The sequence below is a fragment of the Miniopterus schreibersii genome (genome assembly GCF_964146895.1).
Source record: "Miniopterus schreibersii genome assembly, chromosome: 8".
In the NCBI taxonomy this organism is placed as follows: domain Eukaryota; kingdom Metazoa; phylum Chordata; class Mammalia; order Chiroptera; family Miniopteridae; genus Miniopterus; species Miniopterus schreibersii.
Window position 1 is genome coordinate 36,855,051 of NC_138109.1, and position 24,436 is coordinate 36,879,486.

At 41.4% G+C, this 24,436-nt stretch overlaps 1 protein-coding gene across 12 annotated transcripts in view; it reads left to right on the plus strand.

Annotated features, from left to right (window-relative positions):
- The window catches only part of FGGY (FGGY carbohydrate kinase domain containing), a 354,457-nt gene that overhangs the window by 226,694 nt on the left and 103,327 nt on the right, over positions 1 to 24,436 (plus strand). For all 12 annotated transcript variants that reach the window (XR_013999411.1, XR_013999412.1, XR_013999413.1 and 9 more), the window contains 2 exons: positions 1,115 to 1,222; positions 16,396 to 16,457. Coding sequence is in view for 9 of the 12 variants with exons in the window: in XM_081145346.1 (XP_081001472.1) it covers positions 1,115 to 1,222; positions 16,396 to 16,457 (170 nt within the window). In the remaining 3 variants the exon portion in view is untranslated. The remainder of the gene's footprint in view (positions 1 to 1,114; positions 1,223 to 16,395; positions 16,458 to 24,436) is intronic.

Sequence of the window (24,436 nt, forward strand, 5' to 3'; positions counted from 1 at the left end):
CCTCACCTACCTAGCTTTGCTCCAGCTGTTTTCTTGACCTGGAGTGCCTGTTCCACCTCACCTGGCGAAAACCTGTAAGTCTAAGCTCATATCCTATTCTCTAAGAAGCCAGGTCTAGACCATTTTCTTCCTCACTCCCTTTGCCCCTCCACATTCTCTGTCTCTACCACCCCGTGGATCACAGTGTATTGTGTTTGTCCATTTACTTGTGGAGCTCCCTCTAGATGGGCAGCTTCTTGAAGACGAGAACTCTGATTCATTTCTGTGCCCGCAGCACCCAACAGAGGGAGATGGCCTGCTATAGAGTGACTAGTAAGTGTTGGCAGAAGGAAGGGAATGTATCAGTTATCTGTTACCACAAAAATGCTAGGTAACAAACAAACACGACATCTTAGTGACGTATGGTAAGGCGTGTTTTTGTTCACACATCTCTCAGATGGCTGGGAGATTCTGGTGATCTGGGCTTGTTAGCTGCTGGTCCACTAGTAGGATTTGCTGGTCTTGTTGTTGTTCGCATCTGTGTGAAGCAGCACCTGCAACAACGGGGCTGACTCAGCTCTGTTGCATGACTTTCCATCCAGCAGGCGAGCCCGGGCACATTCTCGTGGCAAAGGTAGAAGAGCAAGAGGAGGAGTGGAGAAGTACATAGGCCTCATGAGGGTGAGGCCTGGCAAACTGGCACAGTGTCCTCTCTACCTCATTCTGTTGGCCATACATGACCCGGCTGGCCCACATTCAAGAGGTGGGGGCCCCACCTCTCCATGAGAAGAGCTGCAAGATCACATTGAAAAGGGGAGGGATACATGGATGAGTGGAAAATGGGGACCACGTTTGCAATCAGTCTGCCATGGAGAGGGAGCCAGCAAGGAAATGTCTCATTCGTTTCTTTCCAAAATGATCTCTTTTGCTATCCTGGTATCTGAATGAATTTATCAGAAAGGTTTCTAAAGATGAAGCCATGTCCTTCCTTTGGAGGGAGTGACTTCCCCACCATAAAAGGCATTTAATAAGAAGCTGAATTCCATGGTCATAGAAACACCAGATGGGAGGAGGAGAAGGCTCCTTCTAGCCCTCAAGGTTAATATTTTCACATATGTTGTCTCTTTCTTTCCAGATTAGCAAAGACCCAATTTTTGTACCAGGTGTCTGGGGCCCTTATTTCTCAGCCATGGTTCCTGGGTTCTGGCTGAATGAAGGTGGACAGAGTGTTACTGGGAAATTGGTAAGTTGACACTTTTTCATTAGGGTCATGAACATTTTTACACCCACGACTAGCTCACTTTGTCACGTTACCCATATACCGAGTATCTGGAAGGTTTGCAGAATCCTAAATCAGAAGAATTGACTTTCTCTCAGCGTACAGTCTAACATGCGGAGCATATGCAGCACGTGCTTGCCAAAGGAATAAATGTTGGCCCAGGCGATGGTGACTAACCCATCTTCTCATCTATCTTTCACCCAACAATCCTTTTTTCTCATGGCAGCAGGAGTGATACTGTACTTTGTGAAAAGGACCATGGAACTCCCCAGCCCAGATACTTCGGTGGTTCCCCATAGCCCTTGGGACATAGTTCAGATAGTTTTGTGTGTGCATCACTCCCTTTGTGGTGTTTCCCCTCCAGCCCCACAGATGTACTTGTCACCAAGGCTAGATTTCTTTACTCATAGCTTCCCCGGGGCTTAGGTTATTCCACTCCTCTGTGCCTTTGTTCTTTACCCTGCTCCAAGAGTCCTTTACCACCTTTATCATTTTACTTGTCCTTTAAGACACAACTCTGCTTCTTATCACATTCTGTTATTCTTATTGGTTTACTAATCTGCCTTTCCCAGAAATCTATGAGCTCCTTAAAGGCAGGGATACTTCTGTTTATATCCAGCTCAGTTCTTAGAGGGTGATTGCTAAAAATGTGTTGACTCCCTGCAGTTGTCTAAAAGGAAAGAAAGAAGATCCAGAAATGTGAGATGAGCACTGAGCCAGAGGTACTAGGACAGAGTGGGCCCAGAGCAGGGTGAAGAAACTCTGCAGGGAAGAAGGCATTTGTGCTGAGCCTTATAAGATAAATAAGAACAAACGAGGCAAAGAAGGGTAGGAACACCCTTCTAGGCAGGAGAACTGGCATAGGAACAAAGACATGGGAGCGAAAATAACAAGGCATATTTGAGGGTAATTGCAAATAGGCCAGAATATCAGCTGTGGCATAAACTTGTCTTAGAAGAATGACTTACCATAAAAGAGAGTTGGGCAGGGACCACATCATACGAATTCCCTGTCAAGCATGCTAAGGAATTGAGCGCTATCTAGTAGATCAAGGCCAAGGGGAACCAGTGAAAGGTTGGAAAAACGGACAGGAATGTTCAAATCTCAGTCTGGCTAGCAGCACTGAGGAAGAAAGCCTGAGGGCATGTGGCTGGAGGCAGGGAGGCCAGTTTTAGTAGGTTTATGCACAGACAAAAAGCCATGATGGCTTGAATGAGGATAGTGGCAATGATGACTGAGAACTGAGGTCAGGAGATGGGCTGGCCTGGTCAGGATTAGATGTGGAAGGCAAGAGAAAATGAGTCTTAGCCTCAATTACCCAACCTCACATTTACTATGGTATATTGAAATCATCTGTTTATGGTCTGATTCCCCCACCAGCTCTTCTAAATGTTCAGTCAAATTGAAAGTGATCTGATCCAAGAAGGAAAAAGACAAAAAAGAACAAAAGGGGGAAAAAAGTGATCTGATCCAGAGCTGGATGGAGATGCAAGTACCCATTAGTTTCCATTTCTTGGCGTCTTGCTATTTTATGCTTAGCTGCCTCAAATTCTCTTTCAAAGTCAATGGAAGCCTAGGTGGCTGGCTGGCTGCGAAGAGCGTGTTCTCTGCCCTTGCTCTTGTCTCAGGCTACAGAAATGAATTAAATGAGTTAGGTCCCCATCAGTCCCTGGTTTTAAGGAGCTCATTATCTAGTAGGGAAACTCAGTGAGTATAAAATAAATAACTTCTTATTGGTCTTAATAACCAGCGCTGGAAATGTTGGGAAGTAAGACATCACTGTGTGCTTAAGGTTCATGGGGACTGGAGCTTTCCACTCTCCTGTTTAAACCAGTGCCATGTATTTATACAACTTTCAGCTTAAATATCTGTTTTCTTTCTGTGACACATTGAAAACCCATGACTGAAATATAGCCCTTTTCAACCCTGCACCATGGTGCCATCACCCTTAGCAGACCCAGAACTCGCAGAGGACACAGCCCAGAGGCTTTTTATAACGAGGATAAAGATCCAGTAAACCAAGTCTTTGTGCTGGATGCATTGTCCACGAAGCTGTCCATCAACAGGTTTTCGGGGACTTCATATGCAAATTGAACATCTGTGTCAGTCTGGAAATGCTTTTCCCAGTATTTGGCTCTAAGTTTGCTCTGTTGCTATGGATATAAGCCATCTTCGCCCGAATGTTATGATGTTGTAAAGAAGAATTGGTTTCTCCTCTTTCTGAGACTGAATTTAAATAAAAATTGTAACCTCTTCACCATTAAAAAAAACCCCTCAGTAACAGTCCAGGATGGTTTTCCTTAGGAGCCATGGGAATTGTTGGCCTTTATCTAGTTGATTGCGCACCATCCACCAATCAAGCTGCATTTGGAGCCCCACTTTGGGCAGTTCTACATGTATAGTTTCCTCAGACATATGGATGAGGCATGATTGACTCATGGCTTAGAGAGAGTGAAATCTTAGGAAATCAGAAAGCTAGCATAATGGGGCAAAAGCTGAATCAAGAACTAAATAGACTGTCCGCTAAAGCATCAGTCCAGAGAGGCTGAGCAAAGAGACAGAAACCACCTATAAAACAAAGAGATAAAATAAGAATACCAATAATGATGGTAATAATAATGACGACAATTGCACTTCACGGAGTGTGTTGTTTATCTCTGGGAAGGATTTGTGTATATAACCTCGTTAATCCTCGAATGATATTCATAATAATCACAGCGCCTAATATTTATTTCGAAGGCTTATTTCCCAGGCTTCATTCCAAAAGATTTTCCTGTACTGTGTCGTTTAGTCTTCTGAACCCCTATGCGATAGGAGCAGCTATTATTGTCTGTGCTTTTCAGGTGAGGAGTTGAAACTGGAGTGGTAAGCACGGCCCGGGGAGGTGACCGATGCCCTCACGGGGGCCTTTCTCCGTGGATCCCTTGCAGGTCACCTTCCGTTTCCTTTCCTTATTTACCTTTGGTCACCTGTGAATTCTCTCTGGTTTCACAGCGCATTGTTGTCATACGGGACACTGTAAGAGGAAGTGACCTCTTTTATGTTTGCTTCATATGCACACGGTCTCTCACATGCCTGTTTCATTATTACATTGTCCACAGTATATTCTAAACACACAGGCATAAGGACATCATCTGAAGCAGAAGAGAGGAGAACAGAGAAAAGCGAAGGAGGGAAAAAAAGAGAGTTTAGAAAAATAAAAATGATCTAAACTCCAGATTTGAAAAATAGATATTTTTGTCTCATTTCTACAATTAAATACAGATCTTCCATCACAAAGCAAGTTCTTCATTCCAAGCATGTGGATAGATTGGTACTTTAAAAAAAATGTCCATCTGGTTAATTTCAGGGTGAAGAAAAAATAAGATAGGATCTTTTCTGGCTCTGGAACCCTCGCTGTTTCATCTGACTGAGATTTGGACTCATTTTTTACTCATTTCAAGCTTGTGCCTCTAATATTTATTTCCTCTTGGAAAGGCACACACCCGCACCCCACAGATGATTGATTTCCGTTGCATCAATCAAGCACCCATCAAGGATCGTCTCGTGCTTGTCAATACTCTCTCCAGAACAGTTGTGCAAAACACATTGCTTTTAGCCCAGACTTTTTCCACAGAACAGCAGCCTGTGCAGTCGCTGCATCCAGATGCTGAAGCTTATTTCCAACTGGACCTTGGCCATCCCTCTCTCCATGCACCCTTTTCTGTCTTACTCGAAGTCACTTTTACTGGGGGAGGTGTCAGGGAAGGGAGAGGCTAAGACAAGTTTCTGAGCCACCCATGTGGTCGCATTGGCTTCCTGGGATTATCACCTTGGGTGAGGGGTTACCTTTGAATTGTTCGAACCCAGAATTTAAATTTATGAACTTGAGCCACAGGGTTACAATGTAGCAAACTGCTTTGTGTTCTGGGAATTTTAGGGTTTGTGCATTGTGAGTGCCTTTCTGCCTCCTCCCTTGTCATCAGTGCTGGTGAGCCTGGGGCCAGCCTCAGGAAGACAGTCACTCTGTGTGTGAAGAGCCTGCAGTATACACAGTGCTATACGAGTTATAGAGATAGTGATTTCATCCCTTCATTCATTCATTCGTTCACTCGTGATTACTCTGGGCCAGGCAAGAATATTATCACATGATTCCTGTCCTCTAGTAGCTTGTTATCTTATGGGAAAGCTGAATATGCAACTGATAATTATAATTCATTGTAGCACGTAATAGTGGATTGCACCGCCCTGCAGCCTGCCGGGAATATGTGTTAAGTTCCAGGAGCTTTTAGGCCCTGTTAAGATACAGTATTTCATCTGATCATCACAGCATGTCTATGTGATGTTATGATGTCAGTTTTACTAGGGAATAAATAGAACAGAACAAACAGAACAGTAAGGGAACCTGAATAAGTTCTTTCAGTTGTAAGTGGGAGAGCCTTGGTCCAAACCCAAGTCATCTCCTGGAAGCTCCAGGTTTCTCCAGAACTAAGTCTGACTTGTGTGGATCTGCATTTCTGAGTATTTCTTAGAATTCTCTCATAGATTCCCTTGAGAATCAATTATTTTCAGTTAGTGTGACTTTCTGTTCAAGTATTTTGAAGCCAATGCGGTTGGCAGGCTTTGCGAGGCCATGAGAGAAACATATAGGTATCAGTATTGACAGGATCTGTGCATAGACATAGGTGTGTCCCCAGCATTGCGCATTAGCTAATTAGAATGACTTCATGGATACAAAGACCAACTCTGTGTAAACAAATACCTCCCTGTTCTTGCCTCCTGCCCAGGCTTTCTCTGTACATTTGTGTACCCACCTGTATTCCTGCACAGCTAGTTGCCTTCTTGCTTCTGCTCTTTCCCCCTCTAACTCCAATGTCTTAATCAGTTGGGCTGCTATAATAAGGAACCATAGACTGGGTGGCTTAAATACAACAGAAGTTTATTTCTCATATTTCTAGAAGATGGAAGTCTAGATTCTGTGTCAGCATGGTCGGGTTCTGTGTAGAGCCCTCTTCCAGGTTGCAGAGGGCCATCTTCTTATATCTTCACATGGCTGAAGGGGAGAACTCTGGACTCTTCAGACCCTACTATGGGCACTGATCCCATTCACAGACTCCCTCCACTCTCACAACCTGACCTAATCTCCTCCCTAAGGCCCCACCTCCCGATACCATCACATTGCTGATTTGGATTTCACTGTAAGAATGTTGAGAGGACACAGACTTTCAGTCCACAGTACACTGTCTAAAGAGCGCAGCTCAAGCAATCTTTCTAAACATAGATATGACCCTGTTACTCTTGATAGCTCTCCAACGATTTATGGAATAAAGCCCAAACTTTTTAGAGTGACGTTTATTTACACAGCTAGTATTTATTGAGTGCCTACTACATTTAAGGTGCTGTTCTGAGTGAGAAAAAAGCAGTGAATAAAACAGCCTCTTCTGTCTCCCCTCCAAAAATCTGTCCCCTTATCAAGCTTACATTCTAACCAGAGGAGACACATAACAGACAAGAAAGTGATAAAGCAATGAATAAATTAATTTTATTTCCTGGGATAAGTTGTTCAGAGTAATAGAGGAGGAAAGCTTGTGATTCAGGTGAGCAATTTGCAATTTTAAATAAGGCGGTCAGGGTAGACCTCCTTGAAGTGACATTCAAACAAACAACAGGAAGGGGGGGAAACCTGGAGGAAGAACATACCAGGCCAAGGGGTATTCCAGAAGTAGCAAGGAGGCCACATGGGAGGAGCAGAGTCAACCAAAATGAGAGTTGTAGGGAATAAATTCCAAGAGGTAATGGGGGCCACTGAGGAATTTTGGCTTTTCCTCTGAAATGGAAAGCCATTGAAGAAGGATGAGCACAGGAGAGATAGGACATGACTTAGGTTTTTAAGGGACCCTTCAGGCCGCTGCCTACTTTGTAGGGAATAGTCTTTGGGCTGGGAGTGGGGGAGATGGAAGCAGGGTGAAGGGGCTGAGGCAGTGATCCAGCTACAGGCCGGCTGCGAGAGGATGGCAGTGGAGCAGGTAAGAAGGGATCAGATTTTTCTTTCTTTTGAAGGTACAGCCAGCAGGATCTTCTGATGGAGTGGATGTGACGTGTACAGAAAAGAGAGTGGTCCAGGTTTTTTAAGGATAGTATTGCTATCAATGGAGAAGATGGATTAGATGTCAGGGAGGCAGGGGGAGGAAGAATCACGAATTACTCCCAGGTTTCTGGCTGTAGTAACTGATACCCCCCCTGAAGGTGATCCTCCGTTATTTGTCTTCATCTTAGTAAAGAGCACCATCATTTACATTTTATTAAAGCCAGAAAATTAGGATTAATTCTTGACTCCTCATTTCCTCTCTCTGCCCACATCCAATCCATTACAAAGTCCTATTGATTCCAACTCCAAAATATGTATCACCAACCCACCTTTCGTTCTTCACATGCTCTCCCAGCACCATTGGCCAAACCATCATTTTCTGTGGCCCAGTCTGTGTAAAGTGCATCTTTTGTACGTGGCATATAGTTGGGTCTTGCTTTTCTATATAGTCTTCTTACAATCTCTGCTTTTTTGGGGTGTTAAACTATCTACATTTAATGCCAAGGTGAATATTGCTGGATTTAGGTCTTCCATTTTATTATCTGTGGTCATTCCTGTTTTTGTTTTGTTTTTCTCTGTTTCTTCTTTTCTGCTTTCTTTGGGATTAATTGAATATTCTTCAATTTTCAGAATTTTATTTGCATTTCTCTATCTTCTCTCTTTTTTCTAATCCTTCCCCGAATATATTTTTTCCATTGCTTTTTCAGAGAGCGAGTGAAAGGGAAAGAGAGACAGAGAGAGAGACATTGATGTGAGAGAGACACATCAATTGGTTACCTCCACACATTCCCCTAACAGGGCCAGAGCCTGCAAATGAGGTACGTGCCCTTGGCTGGAATCGAACCCCAGACCCTTCAGTCCGAGGGCCGATGCTCTAACCACTGAGCCCAACTGGCCAGGGCTCTATTTGCTTTTTAGGCATCATTTTTTTGCATTCTTTCAAAATGATTTCTTTAGTAATTACAATAAACATTCTACTTTTCAGTCAGCTTAGAGTACATATTGTTAAACTTAATGTGAAATACTAAAAGCGTTCAACTCTATAGTTCCAGTTACTATCGTCCAACTCTTTATGCTGTAGTTGTCATATGTGTGGAATTTACATATGTTATATACCCCAAAATGTAGTAGTTGTTAAGTTGATATGTTTAAATAATATATCAGTCTTCTTGGGCTGCTATAACAAAATACCACAGACTGAGTGGCTTAAACAATAGAAAGGACTCTTCCTGGCTTGTAGATGGCTATCTTCTCATTGGGTTCTCAGATGGCCTTTCCTAGGTGCATGCATGTAAACAGAAAGATCTGGTGTTCCTTTCTCTTCTTATTAGGATACCAATTCTATCAGACTATGGCCCTGCCCTTATAGTCTCTTGTAACTTTAATTATCTCCATGAAGTCCCCATTGCCAAATACAGTCACATTGGGTGTTGCTGCTTAAACATCTGAATTTTGGGAGGACACAGTTCATTCCATAAGAAACAGTCATTACATTTCAAAGAAATTCTGAAAAATAGAACATAAACTTTGTATTTACCTACATAGTTACCATTTCCATTGTTTTTTATTTCTTTCTGAATATTTAAGTTTCCATCTGGTATTTCCCTTCGGCCTGAAGATCTTCCTTTAGCAGTTCTTTATTTCTTGCAGATCTACTAACAAAAAAAAATTCTCTTAGTTTTTATATTTAATAAATATATTTTACCATCTATCTTGAAAGATATTTTGTGCAATATAGAATTCTTGATTGACAGATTTTTTTTCCCTCCATCACTTAAAGATGTCTATACGTTCTCTTCTAGCACCATTGTTCCTTATGAGAAGTCAACCATCGTTTATACTGTTCTTCTGCTGTGCACAGTATATTAGTTAATCTCTGGTTTTTAGTATGGTGTGCTCAGTTGAGGTATTCTTTGGATTTATCCGTCTTCCTCCAGATTTGAATTGCTAAACTGCTGTCTTTCACCGAGTTTGGGAAATTTTTAGCATTTATTTATTTAAATGTTGTTTTCTACCCCATTTGTTCTCATTCTTCCCGCTATAACTCCAAGTACACATATTTGAGAAGTTGGGCTATTATTCCACAGGCCTGTAAGGGATTCTGCTTTTCTTTTTCTTTCCCTCTCCCCCTCAGTTAGCTACTCTTTCTGTTAGGCCTGTTTTCAAGTCCATTGACTCTTTTCTGTGTTATCTCCAATTAGCTGCTAGGCCCACCCACTAAATATTTTTTCAGATATTGTATTTGCCAATACTAGAATTTTCATTTTTAATAGTTTCTGTTTCTTTGCTATTTTCTATGTCTGTATTAATTATGAGAATATGATCCTTTACATCCTTAAGCACTGTTAAATTACCAGCTTTAAAATTTTTGTCTTCTAATTCTAACATCTGAGTCATCTCAGGGTCATTGTTCATTAAATGGCTTTCTCTTAAATGTGGATAAATTTTCTACTTCTCTGAGGTCATATTTTTAACATTGTGTTTGATATACTCTAAGATACTGAATTCTCATTTCTCTGAGGAGTATTGATTTTTTTTTTTTGTAGATAATTTATTTGACTCAATTCAAACTCTGGATTTTGTCTCTTCTGTCATAGCACCTACTGAAATCTCTCCTGAGTTCTTGCTGGGTTACTTATAATCATCCAGAGATTAGGGCAGCATTTCTATGTGTAATGCTGAGCTCCCTTTCTGTGGCTTCCCCGACACACGCACCCCCTTACTTTCTAGATGTTATGGTTGTCTTGAACTCTGACCTCTCATTTCTTAGCCCAGAAGACTGCGTATATCTTGAGTATTAGCAGTCATCTATGGCTTTGATTGGGGCATGCCCTCAGGCAAAAATCTGTAAAATCAGGAAACATATGTAGTGATGCATTTTTTTCTTTCCACATGTCTACTCCTCTCTAGGTTCTACCTGGTTTTGGTCACTTTCCACTGTCTTCAGAGAGTTATTTTGATCAGTGTTTATAATCGTTCTCGGGAGAATTGGTATGATAGGAACTATTCAGCCCATATAAGAAGTGGAACCCCTGAGTAATGTCTTTTAAAGCTCATATGATCCCATTACCCCCCCCCCCCCGCCCCCGAGCCTTCTGTGTCGTCCCGTTGTACTTGGAATAGAACCTGACTCCTTTGCCGCAGCCTCACTTCCTACCCCGTCCTCATTTCACAGCTGTCCCACGCGCGCCCTCCCGCCGGGTCTCCCGGGAGTCCTGTCAATTCCTAAGACAAATATCGCTCTCCCCACCACGCAGTCTTTGTGTTTAGTATTCTCTTTACTTAGAAATTGTTGCTTCCTTTTCTTTTATCATGTCTTAGTTTAAATGTCGCCCCCATTTTGTCCCTGAACCCTCTATTTAAATCAGTCTTTCAGATCACTCTGTAATTATTCTACTTATTTATTGACTGTCTCTGTCTTTCAGTAGAATATAATCTCCATCTGGACAGAGTTCACATCTGTCTTAATTGCAGCGAATCCCTTGTGATGGAACAGAGTAGGTGTTCGACTGAGTCATGTGTTGACTCTACGAAGACCCTCATGAGCCTGGGCTGTATTGGAAGAGTGGCGTGCCCATCTTCCTCTCCTAGCCGATGGCTTTTGTTTATCTCCGTATCCTGATTATCGGGTTGATGCTGAGCCCAGGGTAGCCAGATATCACATTAGTCTCATGAATAAGCGAACTAATTAAACTAAAAACTCGCAAAGGGACCAACTTTGGTGAATGAAACTGACTAAACTAGGTCTGCATTAAATCAGAATTTATCCACTGGTAAGCGAAGCTGTTCTACATAAAACTGATAGTAACGTTGTAAAAGAAGTTCTGTTTTCTTTTAGGAATGTTTGTTGTTCTTAGGAACTGTTCAGTATTGGAGCCCATAATTCTTTCCAGCAGCATAAAAGAAATTGTCTAGGTATCCAGATTATCAGATATCTGATAATATCAGATATTTATTTAATAAATATCATATTTATTTTCTTCTTTCCTTAGATTTTCATGAGAATTTTAAGGCTGGGGAAAAATCAGGCAAAATGCTTTCACTTTGATATAAATAGACTAGGTCAGTGAAGAGTTGGAATAGCTTAGATGAAAGAAAACAAAAGTGGCATTACAGGTAAATGGAAAAAAGGCAAGTATGACAAGTGATGACCATTGACCACTTCTCTGAGCCTGATGGTTTCTTTATCTGCAAAGCAGGATGAAATACTGCCTCGAGACTCATACATAAAATTAATTTTAATACAGGAAAATCCATCATGCAATAAGATGGCTTTGTCTTAGCAAAATAATCACAGAACCTAAAATTCTGAAACACTAAGTTGGCCTTTGTTATGTATTTTTCTTGCCTGTGAGCAGTTTTAATCTTTCAGGCAATGTAGTTCTCTGTGTAATTTTACAAACAGTTGTTTATTTGTCATATTAATTTATTAAACATTTAAGAGAGCGAATTAGATATGTTCTTGTCCGCGATCGTGCCCTGAGTCAGAACTGAGCTCAGGCCTTAGGATTTCTTGTCTGTGCTTTCTCTGCAAGGGTCAAAACCTCAAATACCGAAAGCAGTCAGACAGCACAAGTGAATAAACGGACTTGGCAAATAAATATTTTTTTACTCCCACAGAGAAATTTTTCTTTCAACTCATTGTACTCTAGGGCTGAATCCCATGCTCCCTCCTCTGACAGAGAGATGGCATAGAGAAATAGATCTCTACTGCAAGCAAAACATTAGTGCAGTCATGATGATAAATTGATGAAATCTGGTGTCCGTTGCTGGGAAATGATAGGGAGTAGAAGTGCTCCCTACACACTGTCTGAAGGGATCAGTCAGCACTCAGCTCCAGCTGACTCTTGCCATGCGGGAATATGGGTGGCCCATATCTTCAAAAGAAACCAAAATCTGGATTTTAAGTGAAATCTCCAAATTTTAAAATATTGGCTCATTTTTTTAAAAAAAACAACACATTCTATTTCCCAAATAAAATACATCTGTGGGCCAGATGCCACCTCATCACAGTGATTTTTGATCACTGTGTTATACTGTATTGCATGTCTATTTTACCCCTGTTCCAAAGGCAGACACCACCTTTAGAAGGAAGGGCCAAAAATCCAACCCAAGTTATATATTGTAAGATGGCCTCTCCCTCTTGATCTAGACTTGAAAGCCATCCTGAAGAGGATCTGACTCCATCCGGCTCACGCTTCCTACCTCTCCAAATAGTTTGTAGACTTTTCTGTCTACTCTTATAAATGCCTGCTCTCAGAGCTGAAATATGAGAAGATGGAGGAAACAAGAAAATAGTCATAGAGCCAGACTAGCTCTGTCTATATATTTCTAAGGCAACCACTTGGCAAATACAGTCATTGTGGTTAAACTGGTTATTTCATTGGAAAACAAGTGACCGCTATACTGTGCTAAATGCATTAGCGATTCAAACGTAAGTAGAGAGATCAACCCTAGGAACAGGCACTGCAGGCTTTCGAAATGAATGCTCAGTTATTTGACAAACTGGCTGGTTCTTTGCTAATCAGGGTGGGCCTTTACCACCAGTTGCTATGAAAAACAAACAACAAAATGCAGCTGACCATTTCAGACACTATTCTCCCAACTATTTTTACTCTTTTGGTGGTACCTCTCTCTTTTTAACAATAGGTGTTATGAACTGAAAGCCACCTATATACCAGACACTCACCACAACCTTCCCTGAAAAGCAAAGTTTATTATCCCTATTTTACCCTTGTAGGCAATGAGGCTGTGAGAGGTCAAGTAACTTTTCCTACATAGCACAGAATATAAATATAGACCATGAATTTGAACCCAAGTACATGTTTCCAAAGTGCATGTTTTTTCCCACTAAACCACTGTTTTAACATATAGATTTTTTTATTATTCAGGTATGATGAGGTCAGCAGATCAGAAGATATTGCCACTGAAAGGAGAGTTTGTTACTCTCAGTTCTCCAGAGGACAGAGCATGCCATGCTATGCAGGGCCACATGGGAAGCACCAGGGTTGTCCCTAGTTGTATGTTACGTGGCCTGGGGTGATTAGAATAGGAAAATAGTGGTCCATAGAGGAGGTGGTGGGGAGGTGGGCTCTGGACTAGTTAGTTTGCATGAAAGTCATGCTCCCAGGTGAGTTGAGCCCTTTACTGTCTCTAGGAATTGGCTAGCCCTGGGAGGGGCAGTCACGCGAGGGTCAGTAAGGCCCCAGGTATCAGAGCAGCAGAAATAGAGAAAAAGGCATGATTAATATGGCCACATTTTCTTTTCTTACACCCCAAAATTCAGAGTCATCCTTGACTCAGATTTTCTTATATTCTGTAACTGGTTAGTCACTAAATTTGTTTCATTTTCTTCAAAATGCATCTCATTCATTTATTCAAGATATCAGGCATTGTTTTAAGCAGTGGGGATGTGGGAAATAATGAAGCTCTATTTAAAATTGCTCAGAGTATAGGATAAAAGACTGGCATATAAACTAATGATGGTAAAAGAACTTGAATGCCACTACAAAACAAGGACAGGGAGTGTCTGTGCCCTGTGTTCCCAATGTTAGCCTCTCAGAATGTCCACATTTCCTGCTCTCTGTGCCTGTTCATCTCCCTGGCCTGTCTACCCTACCAGTCTTTTTTCCCCTAACTTTTTATCATTTTGCTCCCCAAATCAAAATAACTTCCTAAGGCCTCTAATTCAATAAAACTATAAACACTTACTTAAACACTTACTGGACTCTTAAGACCCACTGTTGTCCCCACACTCCTCATTCATTCCCTGTTTCCAACACTTTGTTTAATCTCTAATTTAACATGCAGTTACCTTGTGACCAAATTGTGCCCACACAAATAGACACAAATGCAACGTGAGGTATGGTACTCTGAGCTTGTGGTGTGTCTCCATATGCTTGGTGCATTCTACATTTATTCAGCAAGTGTTTATTGAGCATCTATAATATGCCAGGCACAGGGCTTGACCAGTCTCCTTATGATCTGTAACCATGCATGTCTCTCCATCTTCATCTCTTCATTCATCACCATCTCCTTTCTGGCATGCCTTGCCCTCAACTATTTTTTTCCTCCAAACTGCCTGTTCTTGGCTCCTCAGCTGAAACCTCACCTCCCCCAATTATATTATAATTGCTAAATCATTGATCTTTTACTTGATGCTACTATGTTTTGTATGTATTGCATTTCTTATTTTCCATTGCATTCCTGGAGACTAGGCACAGTGCCTGATGCATGAGGCATTCAGTAAATACTCAATAGCTGTATTTATGCCTGCACTACACAGGCTAGGTTCTGTGCTCCCTCCTGGGAGCTCATTTAAACCTCCCTTCCCTGACCTCCGAAAGTACTTCCCATCTAAGTTAGCATCAAATCAAGTAATGCCTTACTAACGCAAACTCTTTAAGGTCCAGAATATGCCTCGTCACAGTAACCCGCAGCTGAACCTGTAGGAAATAGGCATTCAAAACCTGCATTTTTTTCTCCCATTGAAATGACCAGTTGCTTTGATATAATTTTGAAGCATTCTGTAGAACTGTACAAATAGAGTCAACAGATTATATTATACCTGGAAGTTTAATAGATAATGTGGCACAGTCGTCAAGAAACAAGGACTTTAGATGCAGGGATACCTCAGTTAAAAACAAAAAGATCTGCCCCTTACTACCCTGTGACCTTGGGCAAGTTACTTTATCTCTTTTACTCCTAGTTTCTCATCTCCATGGTGAACAATAGTATATTTTCCATGGAGGTATTGTAAGGATTAAATGAGATAATGTATGTAAAATGCTTAGCTTAGTATCACTACATGGCAAATGAGTCAATAAATTTTAGGTGATAGTATTTATACTATTTTTGGCATTATAGACACTCTCTAAAGCCTAGTAATCCTGTTTTAAAAGGAGGCTGGGGAAGGGGGAAGGAGGTTATTGAGGCCCAGAGAAGCTAAGTGATTTGCACATAGTTACACAGCTAGTTAGTATCCGAGCCAGACAGCAAACCCAACCACTGTGGCTCCAGAACAAAATCTCTCCCTCCATACACAGCCCTGGCTCTCAAGAAACATGCTCAGGGAGACTATCTCCATGTGGCCAAAATAACCAGTTGGTTCATAGTTTGGATGAAAATAAATCTGTCAGAATAGTTGTTTTGGAGTCCTAGAGACTCATGTAAACATTGAGAAAATACGCAGATTAAGTTCAGGAACCCAAACACAATGTTGGGCGTGTTCTAGCAAGCAGAGTAACGGCATGGAAAAGCATTCCTCTTCCTGATGCATATCACATATTATTTTGTTTAGAGCTGCCAAGTGGATTAAGGAATAAAATCCTAGACATGAGAAGAAGATAGTTGACCACAGAGTTCAGACATCTTTGTCCTTGGAGAGCTATGTTGCAGTTTCCCACGTGACATAACGTTTCAATCAGGGGAGGCTCTCTTGACAATTCTGGGACAATTCTTTTTTTTTTTTTTTTTTTAACTGAGTCTTCCTCCTCACAGTCTCTTTCACTCCACCTCTCCATTAGTAAGACCCAGTGAGTAATTCAAGGTCTACAGTGCTCTGGGGTAACAGCCTGGTCGGAGGTGGCAATGGTATGATCAGAGATTAGTGCTTTAGCACCAGGTCCCCCAGCTTTTACCTTGAGGTACTCGCCCTTCTCACGCTCCTCACACCTCATTCTTGGACCTGATGCTACTTGCTGCTGCTAGGTTAGCCTTGAGAGTTTCATTCCCTGCTACTCTTTTCTTTAAACTTTTTAAATTTAATTGAATTTTAATTTTTTATTTATTAAATTTATTGAGGTGATATTTTGATTAATAAAATTATGTAGGTTCCAGGTGTACAGTTCTATAATACATCACCTTTTATTGTAGATCCAAGATGCCAACACTAGGTTAGGCAAAGCTAGATTTCTGTAAGAGCGAAAACACCCTCGCTGAGTTAGCTGTGTAACATTCTTAGATCCTCTATGGACAAAGAGTTGAAAGAAACACACATTTTAGTATATTGTTTCTGGCTCAGTTATAGACTAGAGATACTATGGGTTGACCCCTCTCTCTTGTTTTTCAGATAGACCACATGGTGCAGGGCCATGCTGCCTTCCCTGAGCTACAGGCCAAGGCCACAGCCAGGTAACTGCTCCCTGTCCCCTACAACTCTCCATGCCCGACTGTGTTGAAGACACTCAGTTTAGGCTGATGTGATTTTCAGATCCTACGTGCAATGAAAATGCCTGGTAGTATTTGGTTATAAGACAGTCATCTAGATGATCTAGAACATACAGGTATTAATTTTCAAAGCAATTTAAGAAAATTCAAAGAACCCAGAGATCCCCCCAAAATATTCCAGGAACCATGGGTGAGAAACTGTGATTTTGGAGGAACATGGATTTTGGAGTCAAAAACCTCTTGGGTTCAAATCCAGCTTTACTCCTTACTAGGTGTGTGATGTTGGGCAAGGTATTCAACCTCTTTAAGCCTGTCTCTTCATCTGTAAAACTCAGAATAATAACTGATGAGGAGTGACCTCAGGTATATCGTTAAGTGAAGAAAGTTGACAACATGCTCCCTTTCATGTAAAAAGAAGATGATATAAGAAAATACCTGTGTATTTACTCATTTGTGCCGAAGAAATATGGGAAAGTTAAACCAGAAACTGAGATTGGTTGCCTATACTGGGTGTGGGATGGTGGGGAGTGTGTGTAGAAATGGAATGTAAAGACTGGGGGGACAGGAACAGGATAGCAGGAGGAAATGACACTTTTCTGAGTACATTTTATTTAACTATAACTATCAGAACTATAGTGATGCTTCACGTGCCCCTGAAAATAAATAGAAGGTAGATGATGATAGATAGATATAGATAGATGATAGATAGATGATAGATAGATAGATAGATAGATGATGATGATGATAGATAGATAGATAGATAGATAGATAGATGATAGATAGATAGATAGATAGATAGATAGATAGATAGATAGATAATAGCAGGATATATGTGTGGGGTGGGCATGGGTGAAATGAAATGCAAACAGTAAAAAAGTGAGCCTCTTGTTATTAGTAATGAATACCATAATCACACTAAAAGGGGTTGGGGAAAGAAAAGAACTCGCTGAAGTAACTTTGGGAAAGAATATTTTGACAGTAGACTGTATGGCTACAGATAAAATGGCTGTACCTAAATATTATACTGCAAACATGGAATTTGTTTTTCATAGATATATGGGTTAGCTATTCTGAAAATCCTTTAGTGTATACTACATTGAGCAAATAAAAAAATTTGTGTGGATAGTGAGAGACAGGTTTCTCACAGATAAGGAAAGGGAAAGGTTAGAATCAACCCTATGGTACTAGATGGAAATCACAGGTATTAGAACCAACTTGTGATTTTGTATATATATAACATATATATATATATATTTCATATTTGTGGAGATAAGTAAAAATAAGTACAGGTGTATATATTCATATGCAAGCATACATACATTCATCTCTTAGTTCTCTCTACTGAGATGGCCTAGAAGCAATAACACCCTAGTAGCAATGTGAACACGTAGCACCAGACCTTGGTGATAGACTCATGCATATTTTTCTGTAAAGAGGGGCCATAACTCCCATCAGATTCTTGAAGGGCCCCAGCATTTATAAACCTCTAATGCAAAGACAGAGGACTGGATTTGGAGCTCAGAGCTCTAGATTCATACCCAGCTCCAACATGCATTATGTTTGAACCCCAGTGTCCTCATCGGAACATAGGAGAGTAGTTATGAGAGAACCAGCTTGGGTAACTGAGAATTCACTTGGAGTTTATTGAGGTAATGTATTTGACAAGGCTTCATAAACTATACTATGACACTTATGACAACCACTACTACCTCTTCTGCCACTATTACTGATGATTATAAAGGGGGAGAGAGTTTTGGTCATGGCTGTTCTAGGGTTAAACAGCAGATGTCAGTCATCCATAACCTGCCTGCCTTCTTGCGGAAACGGTGATGGAGTAGCAAGAACACTGGACTGGAAATTAGAGATCTAGGATTCTTGTCTCAGTTCTTCCATAAATGCCGTGGTGACTCAGTTTCTTCACCCATAAAATCACAATGATAATGCCCTGCTTAATTCACTTTACGGGTGTTACCTGGGTGAAAGTAGATCATGGAGATACCAATCTCTGAAGATCTTAAAGCTCACCATAAACCTAAGGGATAGTTAGACTTTGCAAGGAAATACTCAAAGTTTCCAGAACTGTCTTCCATAGATGAACCTCATGTGAGTTGTTTTTACTGAAAATAGGAAAGAAAGCTTTATGGATTAGCGTGCAAACTCAGAAAAATAGCAGCACAACAGCCATTTATGGAATTCAGTCTTGGAGTCAGAACTGGATTTAAATCTCAACTCTTCCCACATGCTAGTTGACTTCCTACCCCTTTCCAACTACCTCCTTATATTTCTCCTCTTTGGAGTTCAGTTTCACCAAAGCCTTGCCTGTACTCTTGGTTACTTTTTCCTCACTTTGTACCCCTCCTTTGCCCACTCCAGTTGGAATTCTGTCACCATTGGCCCCTGGAACAATTATTGTTAAGGTCCTCAGTGACCTCTGGTAAGTCCTTAGGATGTGACCCAGTCCCCTTGGGCTCTCAGCAGTATGTGGCACCAATCACCACTTTGGGTTCTCCTTTAGAGCCCTCTCTTTTCTAGGCTTTCTTTCTGGAATGTCACCCTCTCCAGTTTTCCTCCTGTGTCTCTGACTCCTTCTTAATGTCCTTCTCATAACATTAAAGTTTATCACAGCTGGGTTCCTGGCCCTCTTCTCTCTCTGCCTTCTTTTCCAAGGTGATCCCATCTACACTCTTGGTTTTATTTATTTCTATAATTTGAGGATTCTCAAATTTTATCTACAGCTCTACTGAGTATTCAACACATGTTGGCTCCTTTTCCTTTTCCTTTCCTTCTATTACCTTGTAAAGTAAGTTTATCTCTCTCTTACCAGATCTATGAATATTCCAAGACTATAGGACCTAGTGTCCTTTGGGTCTTAGAAAGAAATAGGCATAGTTATTATTATTAGAGTGAAACACACTATTTGGAAAGGACAGCAAATCCCATGGAATCAGGAACCCTGTGCCTCTTTGGGTGTGACTTCAAGCTCTCTGAAAACAGTAATGCAGTCCACCCCATCTTAAAGCTTAACATCAGCAAATCCTATTTGAAACTGTAGAAATGAGTGTTGATAAACAGATTTAGTATTTTATACTCTTGATTTACTGTAATCCTTTTAGACAGGACATCCCTGAAGACAAATGTCTTGTAAGCTTAGAAGATAAGTAAACATGAGCTAGAGGTGCCCATGCATGTAACTGGCAACCAAAGTCTCTCTGTATATGATGCCAGATAGCCAGAAATTTCACTGCTTGGCCAGAGATCACCCTGCATCAATCCTAACTTTGGCTCTTTTCCTCTAAACTTCTTATTGTCTTAATTCTCTTAGAGAACCTTGACCATCAATGTCTCAGAATGAGGTCCTGGTGATGGCAGCTTTGGTGGGAAGATGTTGGCATAGTCCCTAAGTACTGGATTCCAGGCTGACAGCAGAACCAAGGTTAAAGTCTGGTCCCCTGACTGTCTGATGCACCAAAATGAGATTTATTTCCTTAACTTCACCTGGCCTTGGGTGTGGTTGGCCCAAACGGCATTGATTGGGTTTCTGCTGTTTCCCTGAGTCGGGTGATTTAAGCTATTTATCCCCAGGTTGGGGAGGAGAAGTGTAAACCATTTACTCTTAAGTGTCCTCGGCTAGGGAAGATAGGATATTGTGATTTATTAGATGGCTGTAAGCTGCTTGACCATTTAACTACCTGTCTCAGTTTTCCTAATTCCACTTACCCTGGATTACTAACCTGTCTCACTTTCACAGATATTATACACACACTCATAGACACGTACACATATGTGTGTGTGTGCGCACATGTGGGGAGAGAGAGAGAGCACATATATTGGCACACCAGGAATTGATGAACTCTCCAAAGGCAAATAGAGATGCATAAGGAGATGTGGAATGGGAGGTGTTGGGGTGACAAATGAGCACTATTTCAGGTGGGAAGCTGTGCTTGATGAGGTGACACTTGAGCAGGACTCTAAATAAAGGGTGGGGCCAGACTACAGTTATAGGGGAAGGTCCCTCCATTCTGAAGGAATAGTAAGGCCCAATGCCTTGATCAGCTCCAAAGAGATGAGGAAGGCCACTGTGACTGGACCAAAGTTGGAAGACAGGTGAGGGCAGAATGTAAGCTAAGGGCCAAACAATGTGAGTCATTGAAGATAAGGACACTGGATTTTATTCAAGTTTTTAGTTTTGGAGTTGGGAAAGACAGGCTCAGATTTACCTTTTAAAAGGAATAATTTGTCTCTCCCCAAGAGTAGATTAAACCATTGGTGGGGAGAGAGAGACATGGTAGAAGATATGGCCCCTGACCTCAGTGAAACTCATGGTCTACTGGAGCGGAGGAATGTAAACAGAAGCCCTACCTGTTCCAAGTTGCTTTTGCTGATGTCTCTTCAATCAGTAGTCATTTCTCATTGTGATTCTATTGGTTTCAGGTCCCTTAAGATTGTCAGCAAGAAGTTCTCTTAATTCACATTCTCTTAACCTTTCCTTTCTCCCACTTTCTCTGGATTTTTCAGTTACTCCTTTGAGGATAATCAGTTTTTCTTGATCTGATTTCTTTCACAGACGGTTTTTGTTTCTGTCATTCCCATAATTCCTGTGAATCAATTTCTTAAGGCAAGAAAGAGAATTTGGGACAAGAGGGAGCAGAATAAATAAACATTCACAGGCATATTATGAAAATTAAAAATAGGTTAGGGCAGCTATAGCATGGTGTGTGCAGGTGTGAGGAGAGAGGAGGAATAGAAAACATGTATGTAACACAGTGCAATGTAGGGAGAGCTAGATCAGGAAGAGCATCTTATACCAGACAAGGGAGTGTGTGCTTTATCTCGAGGACAATGGGGAGGAGCCACTGAAGGGTTTAGATAGGGGTGGGCAACTCATCATCAGAGTTGCATTTTAGAAGAATCACCCAGGAAGGAGTGCAGAAGTTAGGAGGCCAAAGCTCTAATCTAGGCATTTGAAGATGGCCTAAATCAAGTAGAAGCGATCGGGGGGAGAAAGTTGTGCTGGGTAGAGAAATATTTAAGATCATAAATTGACAGATCCTAGTGAGAAATTAAATTGGGTAGCTAAGGGAGAGAAAGAAGAGTCAAAAATGGTACTCACTTGACCCTGCCCCCAAATGGTTGCCTGAGCAATGGCTTAAATGAGATTGGCTTTGATTATCCCAAGGAACACAGAAGGAAAAGGGAGTATACCAGGAAAGATAATATGTGTGTGTCATTTTTGTTGAGGTCCCTTTGGACATCCAAAATGAAGCATTTGATAGGTGGTTGGATATTTGACCTGAAACTTATGAGAGGGAAATGAGCAGGAAATAAGGGCATATACCTGGAAATCCTCAGCCCTAGAGGGTCACTGTAGCCATGGGAGGAGGAAGGGATCACCCAAGGATATATAAAGAGTGAGAAGAGAAACAAAGACAGACCTCTGGGGGACTCTTTGAGAACAAATGAGTAAGAAGTGGTCAAGTGGTACAAAATGTGGAAGAGAATTCCAGTAAAATAAAGGCAGAAAATGGTCCATTGGAGTTAGCAACAACGGAGGTTTTGTTCTTCAGGGTGGGGCCAGTTTCAGTAGAATGGGGCAGGCAGAATAAATACTGCTGTGGGTCAGGAGGTGAGGACCTGGAGAGAGACAGTGGAAGTTTCCTTTCCAAGATTTTCTCTTACTCCTGGAAGGGTCACAGTATCTTTTGTTTGACCATGCATTCTGATTTTTGGTTTTAAAGTATGGTCACCGTACTTCTGAGCAGCCTATGAATCCACGGAATTACATGATTAATGGAGAGGGAGGGAGAGGAGAGGAGAGAGTCCAGGGGTGCTATCTATACTTAATATTATAAGCAATAATGCCTGGAAAAAATCTTCCCTGTCTCTCGGATTTTTTTTTTTTTTAAGCTGGAAATTAATTTCCTGTGATGGGAAAGAAAAGGAAACTATTTACCGATCATCTATCATTTTTTAGTGCTCCGGACTCTATATTTAATATTTGTAGGGGCCTATTCGGTGACAGTATTAGCTCTGATTGCAAAAGAGTGAGCTAGGTTTGGAAAGGTTTAGTACCTGATCACCCAGCTGGTACATGGTGAAGTCACTTTGTGACTGTTCAAACTATATTTTCTTCGTCATACTCAGTGGGCCTAGGACAGCAAGACTTTCTCTCTCTGAGACAGGATATGTGAGCCTGGAGTTCACGAGAGAGAGAATGATCCACTTGGAACAGTCAGTATGTGAGTCCCGAGTTGGAAGAGGGCTGATCGCCATTGGAGAAGGAATTGATAAAACATACAAAATGAATCAAAGTCAGAACCCCAAAAAGGCATCATGCGAGGTTAAAATTATGTGAATAATGATGTGCATTCATTATTTTAATGTCTTCCAAGTGCATTTCATTTTGAGTGATATGCTCAGATAGCACACATGGTAAGGTATAATTGAAAAAATGTGCAGGAGAAAGGCTGCATTCAGAGAATAGACACACAGCTGTGAGCTGTGCGGAGGTTAGGAGTCAAAGGGGTAAGCATATGCCTGTCCCCCAGGGATCTCATTAGCTCATGAGTGACCATATACGTAGAGGCTAAATGAATCTCACTGTTTGCAAAGCCCCGCAGTAAATGAGACAATGACAAATCAATAGTAATTAGGCCTATAGGTTCTTATTGACCCAGATGTCTGCAACAGAATGCCCTGCCCTGAGATTCCTTGAAAGGCAAGTGAAAACATTTATAGACATGGACTTCTTTTAAAAAAAAAATTGCTTTACTCTAAGTGCAGTGATGCTGTTCTGAAGAGGAATGTTGCTACAATTAGTGCAGACTCTTGACTTCTGGCTGCAAAGGATGTTCTCACGGCTTTGGTTGTCAGTGTGGTTTCTGTTGGACCGGGAGCAGAGAGAGCTGGGAAATAGCAAACCAGAATGTGATTATGTTCCATCCAGATAGACGGTTCAGGCCCTACCTTCCACGGAGGCCTCGAAGGATTCTTTCTTTCCTAACACTGTCATGGAATCATGTTAGAACAGAGTTTGAATGTAGGGCTTTGACAAATCATTTCTGACTGGTATACAGAAGACACATGGCTCCAGACTCACGCGGAGGAGGGTTTAAATTTGGACTGGGTCACCTGTCTGCACCTCTTTGTGGGTCCCCTCTTTGCTTTCCTCACCAGGCTGGGGTGGAAGGCCTGGTGCACACTCAGGGAGCTGCAGTTGAGTTGCGGTTAGGGAGCCTTTTTCCAACCACATTGGTGTCCCCCTAATGTGATCGAAGGCAGATTTTTAAAGATGGGAATGAGGTGTCACAGCAAGAAGCAAAGAGATTGCTTGGCAGGTAGGGCCCCGTTGCCTCCACTCAGCATACATCACTCACACATACATTCTCACACATAGACTCACTCATGCACTTACAGAGAGCAGTTTTGCTTTTCTATCTTTTCTACATTGGAGTTCCACTTAAAATTTTTATTTACTAAAAGGATTTGGAAACCACTTATCTACTCAGTTCTAATCCAGACAACTTTCGGGAACTTCATGGGATCCTTGGGAACACTCGCAGTGTCAGAAAGCTGGAACTCAAAATCTCTAAGCTGTCCTCCTAAAACATTTAAAAAATGTAAATCATAAATATCATCTAGGTTTCTTAGATATCAACCTCCCTTGGATGCTGACTTCCTGTACTTTTTTCCTGCTATTATTCAAGCTATGTTTTTCATGGTTAAAGCTACCGTTCCAAGGATACCCGTGGGAAGTGGCATGGATGCCAGTCTCTGATAAACCCACCACTTTCTGCTAGAATTGTTGGTTCAAGGCTTTGAGAATGAAGCACCCTTAAAGAAGGGAAGATACCAACTTTAATTTTTGTGATATGCAGTGAAATTTAACCTTGGGAGGTAGATATTGTTACACCATTTGAATGTGTGGGAAAACTGAAGTTCAGGGA